At 39.1% G+C, this 8189-nt stretch overlaps 1 protein-coding gene across 1 annotated transcript; it reads left to right on the top strand.

Moving 5' to 3' along the window:
• The first annotated feature begins 30 nt into the window (after positions 1-30).
• On the top strand, positions 31-3058 carry LOC131658779 (uncharacterized). The gene is made up of 5 exons (XM_058928037.1): positions 31-708; positions 757-1384; positions 1439-1911; positions 2499-2925; positions 3054-3058. The coding sequence occupies exons 1-5, from the start codon at positions 31-33 to the stop codon at positions 3056-3058; spliced, it is 2211 nt and encodes a 736-aa protein (XP_058784020.1).
• The last annotated feature ends 5131 nt before the right edge of the window (positions 3059-8189 follow it).

Here is an 8189-nt window from a genome sequence, read left to right as displayed (position 1 = left end):
TTGAAAGAGATCGAGAGGATCTTTCGTGTAATGGATTGTACTCAGGCTCAAAAAGTTCACTATGGGACGCATATGCTAGCAGTCGAAGCTGACGACTGGTGGCTAGCAACACGACCTAGACTAGAAGTTGCAGGTGAAGAGATCACTTGGGACGTGTTCCGAAGAGAATTCCTGAGGAAGTATTATCCTGAGGGCGTCCGTGGCAAGAAGGAAATCGAGTTCCACGAACTGAAACAAGGGAATATGTCAGTGACTGACTATGCTGCAAAGTTCACTGAATTGGCCAAATTTTATCCATACTATGATGGAGAGGGTGCAGAGTTTTCAAAATGCGTTAAGTTTGAAAATGGGTTACGCTCTGAGATCAAGAAGGCTATAGGGTATCAGCAGATCCGCGTTTTCCCTAACTTGGTAGACAGCTGCAGAATCATTGAGGAAGATAATGCTGCTCACTATAAGATTGTCAGTGATAGAAGAGGTAAGCAGAGTCAGCAACGTGGCAAGCCTTATGACACTCCAGCTGGCAAGGGCAAACAGAGAGCTGCTCCGGGCCAGAGAACAAGTGGGGGAGGTGCTCCTGCCCCGATTGTGTGTTTTAAATGTGGCAAGGCTGGTCACAAGAGTACTTACTGCACTGATGACGTTAAGAAGCGTTTCCGTTGTGGCAAGACTGGTCATATGATGTCTGAATGTAGACATAAAGAAGTGGTTTGTTTTAATTGCGGTGAAGAAGGACACATTGGAAGTTAATGTCAGAAACCAAAGAAGGCACAAGCTGGTGGTAAGGTGTTCGCATTGGCTGGTACTCAGACAAGCACTGAGGACAGACTCATTAGAGGTACTTGCTTCATCAATAGTATGCCTTTAATTACTATTATCGACACTGGTGCTACTCATTATTTTATTGCTGCTGAATGTGTTGAAAAGTTGGGTCTTGTGCTATCTTCGATGAATGGCGAGATGGTAGTTGAGGTTCCAGCTAAAGGATCTGTGACTACATCTCTTGTTTGTTTGAAGTGTCCGTTGTCGATCTTCGACAGGGACTTTGCTGTTGATTTAGTATGTTTACCGTTAGCCGGGCTGGACGTAATTTTGGGAATGAACTGGTTAGAATATAACTATGCTCATATCAATTGTTATAACAAGACTGTGAGATTTTCAACTGCCGAAGAAGAAGGAGCTGGTTTAGTATCATCTAAGCAGGTACGACAATTGCTGACGGAAGAAGTAGAGATGTTCTCGTTGATGGCAACATTGTCAATCGAGAATCAGAACATCATCGATGAGCTACCAGTAGTATGTGAATTCCCTGAAGTTTTTCCCGATGAGATTCTCGATGTGCCGCCAGAAACAGGAATTGAGTTTACGATTGATCTTGTACCTGGTACCAGACCTGTTTCTATGGCACCGTACAAGATGTCCGCATCTGAGTTGACAGAATTAAAGAAACAATTAGAAGATTTACTGGAGAAGAAGTTTGTCAGACCAAGTGTATCGCCGTGGGGAGCTCCACTGCTGTTAGTGAAGAAAAAGGATGGAAGCATGAGACTTTGCGTAGATTATAAACAGCTGAATAAGGTAACCATTAAGAATAAATACCCGCTACCGAGAATAGATGATTTGATGGACCAATTGGTGGGTGCGAGTGTTTTTAGCAAGATCGATCTGAGGTCGGGTTACCATCAAATTAAGGTTAAAGATGAAGATGTACAGAAGACAGCATTCAGAATAAGATATGGAAATTATGAATATTCAGTGATGCCATTTGGTGTTACGAACGCGCCAGGAGTATTTATGGAATATATGAATCGTATCTTCCATGAGTATTTAGATCAGTTCGTCGTGGTGTTCATAGACGACATCTTGATATATTCTAAATCAGAGCCAGAGCATTCAGATCATTTGAGGACGGTATTGCAAGTGTTGAAAGAAAGGAAGTTGTATGCGAAGTTGTCCAAGTGTGAATTTTGGTTGAAAGAAGTCAGTTTTCTGGGACATGTCATATCTGGTAGTGGCATTGCTGTAGACCCATCTAAGGTAGATGCTGTGTTACAATGGGAGACTCCAAAGTCAGCTACCGAGATCAGAAGTTTCTTGGGCTTGGCCGGTTACTACAGACGGTTTATATGGCACTTCCATTAACTAAGTTGACGTGTAAGGGTAAAGTGTTCATATGGGATGCACAATGTGAAGAAAGTTTTGTGGAATTGAAGAAGAGATTGACGACAGCCCCGGTTTTGACATTACCAAACCCAAGAGAACCTTTTGTAGTTTATTGCGATGCTTCTTTGATGGGTTTAGGTGGTGTACTTATGCAGAATGGTAAGGTAATTGCTTATGCGTCGAGACAACTGAGAATTCATGAAAGGAACTACCCTACACATGATTTGGAACTCGCTGCTGTTGTTTTCGTACTAAAAATTTGGAGACATCATCTCTATGGTTCTAGATTTGAAGTCTATAGTGACCATAAGAGTTTGAAATACCTGTTTGACCAGAAGGAGCTAAACATGAGACAGCGAAGATGGTTAGAACTGCTGAAAGATTATGATTTCGGGTTGAATTATCACCCCGGTAAGGCGAATGTTGTGGCTGATGCCTTAAGCCGGAAGACCTTGCACATGTCCGCTATGATGGTTAAAGAATTAGAATTGATCGAACAATTCCGAGATATGAGCTTGATTTGTGAAGTGACACCGCAGAGTGTTAAGTTGGGAATGCTTAAAATTGATAATGACTTTCTGAACAGTATCAAAGAGGCTCAGAAATTGGATGTGAAAATGGTAGACATGATAGTGGGTTGTGGCAAATCCGAGAAGAGTGATTTTAGGGTGGATGCGCAAGGAGTGTTGAGATTGCAGGATCGAATATGTATCCCTGATGATAATGATATGAAAAGGATGATTTTAGAAGAAGGTCATCGAAGTAACTTGAGTATTCATCCTGGAGCTACTAAAATGTATCAAGACTTGAAGAAGATATTCTGGTGGCCGAGAATGAAAGAAGACGTGGCACGATTTGTATATGCTTGTTTAACTTGTCAAAAATCGAAGATTGAACACCAAAAGCCTGCAGGATTGATGCAACCGTTAGAAATTCCAGAATGGAAGTGGGATAGCATTTCGATGGATTTCGTAACGGGGTTGCCTAATACTGCGAGTGGACACGATTCGATATGGGTGATTGTTGATAGGCTTACCAAATCAGCCCATTTCATACCTATTAACATCACGTATCCGGTGGCAAAGTTAGTTGAGATCTATGTCCGAATGATTGTGAAGTTGCATGGTATTCCCTTGTGCATTGTGTCGGATAGAGATCCGAGATTCACTTCAGATTTTTGGAAGATCTTGCAAGAAAGTTTGGGTTCTAAGTTGAGGTTAAGTTCGGCGTATCATCCTCAGACGGATGGTCAAACTGAAAGGACTATTCAGTCTCTAGAGGATTTGTTGAGAGCATGTGTTCTCGAACAAGGAGGCTCGTGGAGCACTCATCTTCCATTGATCGAGTTTACTTATAATAACAGTCATCATTCTAGTATCGGGATGGCACCTTTTGAAGCGTTGTATGGTCGGAGGTGTAGAACTCCGCTATGTTGGCACGAATCTGGCGAAGGTGTAGTACTTGGACCGGAAATTGTAAGAGAAACCACAGAGAAAGTAAAGATGATTCGGGAAAAGATGAAGGCTTCACAGAGTAGACAGAAGAGCTATCATGATAAGCGAAGAAAGGAGTTAGAATTTGAATCAGGTGACCATGTGTTTCTAAGAGTCACGCCTGTGACTGGTGTTGGTCGTGCCCTGAAGTCAAAGAAGCGGACTCCACGATTTATCGGCCCTTATCAGATTTCAGAGAGAGTTGGTACTGTCGCTTATAGGGTGGCGTTACCGCCTAACCTGTCGAATCTGCACGATGTGTTTCATGTGTCACAGCTTCGGAAGTATGTTCCAGATCCATCTCACGTGATTCATATGGATGATGTGCAAGTGAGAGAGAACCTTACAGTAGAGACGATGCCGATTCGGATCACAGATCGTGAGATAAAGTCCCTTAGAGGTAAAGATATCCCGTTGGTGAAAGTAGTCTGGACGGGGACTACCGGAGAAAGCATGACGTGAGAAATGGAGAGCAAGATGCGAGACTCCTATCCCGAGTTGTTTGAACGAGGTAAGATTTTCGAGGACGAAAATATCGTAAGTGGGGGAGAGTTGTAACGCCCCAATTTTCGATATTTATTTATTACGTAATTGTTGGGTGTATTTGGTGCCTTAAACTGATATTTAATTTTTATTATATTAGTTTAATAATTAATTAGTAAATAGTAGAATGATTAATTAGTTATTTGGGCCAAGTAGCGATTAGTAAGTGGGAGGATGTGTAGTAAGCCCATTAGAAAATTAAGGATTAATGAGAGATTAATAAAAATAAAGAAAAATTAGAAGGAATAGTTTCTTTTTGGTAAAATTTAGAGGAACGTGAAAACAGAGAAAAAGGCTAGGGCAAGAGGTAGAAGAACTCCACCATTGTTGAAGGATCAAAGCTCAATTCTAAGGTAAGGGGGGAGAATGGGTTCTCTAAATGGTGATTACAACATGAGAGGGTAGTGAGGGTTCCTTTACCTCTTTAGGTTTCATAATTGACATGTTGATTCCTTCTTTGATGTGTGAATTAATTTGAATTGTATGTTGTTCTTCATGATTAATGAGTATTGTATGATTGTGGACGAAATTTTGTTTTGGATTGATGAATTTTGGTGTGGTTTTGGATGTTGGTTGAGTTGTTGTTGTGTTCATAAAAGAACTGAATCTGAGTGTAAAACTGTCTAATTTGATGACTAGGAATTGAGTTGTTATCATGTTAAAACTGATGTAGCATAATAGGTTAATGAATCTAGATGAAAGGTGTGAGTTAATTTGTGAAATTATGATGTTTTAGACCTGAAATCGCAGACGGGAAGTGATGAAAACGAGTGAGAACGGACTGGTGCGAATGCAGACTTGGAAAGACAATTTTCCTGTCAGTTTGCGTATGATACGCGTATGGGTTGAGGCCATACGCGTATGAGGGACACACCCAGGGGGCTATACGCGTATGATACGCAGCCCTGTCCCAACATAGTACAACCAACTGGTGGAATGCGTATGGTACGCGTATGAGAGAGAGATCATACGCGTATGAGAATGTGATACGCGTATGGAAGAGTTTTTAGTGCAATTCTGATTCTGGCAAAACGCGTATGATACGCGTATGGGCAAGGGGGTATACGCGTATGGCTTAGCTGTACGCGTATGGTTACGCTAGTGTGCAGAATTTTCCATTTTTGTGATTTTCTCCTGATCCTTGAGTGAAATAAATACCTTTCTGAGTTACTTAAACTGTAAGACTTAGGTAAACATAGAGAGACTGTAAGAGTTATGCTTTGGACATAAAATATTGTGTTAGGTTTGTGTTGACTGTTGTGAATGTAACTACAAAATAATAAAATTATAGTTGCATGTTGTTGAGCTGGTTGATAGCCTAAATGGCAATGAGTTGAAGGCTGAAGCCTTGTGTTGTTGAATTGTGTTGATTGGATGTCCATATTGCATACATATGTCGTTGAGGGCTTATGCTCTGTTGTTGGCCTGTATTGGCATTGTTGAAGGCTTATGCCTTGTTATTGCCTCTAATATAATGGCATCTGTTGAGGGCTTATGCTCTGTTGGTACCACATGCATGTAGAGTCGATAGTTACATTTTCATTCATCTGACTGTTTGTAAATGTCATGTAATGACGCTGTTGTGTGATTGATGGTGTGAGAATCTGTGTGTGATTGTGTTTGTGTGTGGTGTAGATACTACTCCTTAACCATGTGATATTTCACCGTATATTTATTGAATGTAATTCTCACCCCTCTTCTGTTGTTGTGTCTGTGCTTCTTCGGGAGTACAGATAACCAGGTACCAGAGTAGTGCTTGGATTTCTCGAGTGTTACCTGATCGAGTCTTAGGAGTCGCTCTGATACGTAACACGGGGATGTTGGGATACGCTGTGTTTTGATTTCCTTTCAGTTAAATGTTAAATTGTTACGTATCTTGATTTTGACATTATTGTTAGACCACCTGTTTAGTGGATATGATTTATTTGTTGGGGCCGTGGTACCATGAGAACTAATAAGCTGTTTTGAATTCCGCTGCAGTATAGGATATTCTATTTTAATGAATATTAAATAAAGTGATGTTATTGTGAATTGTTCAGAAGATGTGACATCCTACTCGTATTACTCTGATTATTTATGTATTTATAACTTGTTTATTTTCGATATGGGAAAGTGGGGTGTTACAAATATCGTTCGCCATAAGACTGTCCCTGCCATAAAGAGGGCAGGTAGTCTAAGGGAAGGATAGAATAGTCATTTTGTTTTTTAGGCATCATGCGAGGATACCTTAGCAATTGGGACAATTATTCTTTTTAAGGCAACCTCGAGGGAGTTTCAATAACTTTGAAGGCAACAGGCAACATTGCTTTAGGTATCCTCGGAATCGAGGGACTTGACTATTTAAAGGCAGCAATATTTAAGGCAACAGGCAACAAAAGGAGGTTACCCTAAAGGTGAGTGTGTGCATCAATCACGTGATTGTATTCAGATAATATTTATCTTATAATTATAGTTATTCTAATCCTGTTAAGGGCTTGCACTCCCTAAGATTACTAACCACGCAGTTTAAAATGAGCGGAAATTAAAGGCAGAAAATAAATTCCTACGCTATTACAATAAACACCTGCGGGGAATGGGGGAAATTAACAAATGAAAAAAAAGAAGGATCAATAATTAGTTTTAAACATTGAATGCCTTGATCTCTCTCGAACCTTCGATTGACCCTGAAAATTACAATGAAAATAATAGGGCTGAGTGTATTGACTATTCGAAGCAAACCCTATTTTGGGCAAAAGGCAAAAAGTAAAATAATATTTAAATAAAATAAAATAAGGATTGGAAACTTAGCTCTGATGGTGCGTAGTCGGAGGATCGTGGCTAACCCTGAAAAATGAAGAAGAGAAAGGTAGAAAACTTTTTGTGGCAAATACAAGGCATTGATAATAAATAAAAGAGGAATTATATAATTAAAAATAAAAATAAATATATATATAAAAAAAAGTTAGAAAACTTAGCTTTTGGTCGGGTGAAGCGCGCGGCTGAAGAACTTGAAATAACCCTGAAAATTTGCGCAAAGAAGAGAATTTGTTTTAGTGTATGAGTGATCCCAATAGTAATAATTTAGGCAAAAAAAGGCAAGGCAAACCTCAAAAGGACATAAATTAACTAAGGTTAACGGACAACACCTACCAATGACAGTGATTGGTTATCCTGCTAAAATCAGGGTTTGAGGCAAAATTAAAATTGTTACCCTAAAATAATTATTAGCTAAAAACCTTAAAAACGATTATTTTTAATTATAAAATAAAAAAAGTCGAATCTCCGATTAAAAATAAATAATGGTGAAAATATTTATTTTATTAATAAATAACATGTTTTTCTTTTTATTTTTAAAATAGACTAATTTTAATAAAAAAAAGAAGAGAAAAGAAAACAAATAAAAAGGGTTTATATAATAAAAATAAATAAATACTCCCTCCGTTCCTTTTTAAGTGTCGTTTTAGAAGAATTTTTTTGTTTCTATTTAAGTGTTGTTTTATAATTTAATGTTATAATTTGTCATTTATACCCTTATTTTCTCAATAACTCCACCTCAAAATTTTCAATTAGTTATTGGAAAAAGAGAGTGAATGATTGAATTTATTTGGAAAGAGAAAAATAAATAAGGGTATAATAGGAAAATTAACTCTAATAATCCACTATCTTGGTTGAAGAGCTTTTTGCTAAAACGACACTTAAAAAGGAACGGAGGGAGTAAATAATTAAAAGTGACTTAGCTTCAGATCCTGTGGAGTGCTCCATTGAGGGTGCATGGTGAGATGCGCTGTTTGGACCTTTGGATCTGAAGATCCTTCCATTAAGTGGTGGATGAACGAGGGCGCATAATGGTCTCACGTTGACATTGTACACTGGATTCGTGTTATTTGTGAATGATAAAAAGAAATGTCCTTGGCCAGGATCGAACCTGGGTCCTTCACAATGCTCAAGTACCTTGCTGCTAATTGTGAGAATCTTGACTGGCCAATGGAGGATCTTGGAATTGCCACGCAG

This window comes from Vicia villosa, linkage group LG3, assembly GCF_029867415.1.
Source record: "Vicia villosa cultivar HV-30 ecotype Madison, WI linkage group LG3, Vvil1.0, whole genome shotgun sequence".
Classification (NCBI taxonomy): Eukaryota; Viridiplantae; Streptophyta; class Magnoliopsida; order Fabales; family Fabaceae; genus Vicia; species Vicia villosa.
Note: the sequence above shows the minus strand (reverse complement) of the source record. Positions and strands in the feature narration are given on the sequence as shown.

What these genes read in the sequence shown, in the direction of transcription:
- LOC131658779 (XM_058928037.1), top strand. Translation starts at nt 31, where the DNA reads ATGGATTGTACTCAGGCTCAAAAAGTTCACTATGGGACGCATATGCTA. An exon ending in TACGATTGATCTTGTACCTG is followed by an intron (nt 1,385 to 1,438) that starts GTACCAGACCTG and finishes CTGAGTTGACAG; the next exon opens with AATTAAAGAAACAATTAGAA. An exon ending in ATTCAGATCATTTGAGGACG is followed by an intron (nt 1,912 to 2,498) that starts GTATTGCAAGTG and finishes CTGTTTGACCAG; the next exon opens with AAGGAGCTAAACATGAGACA.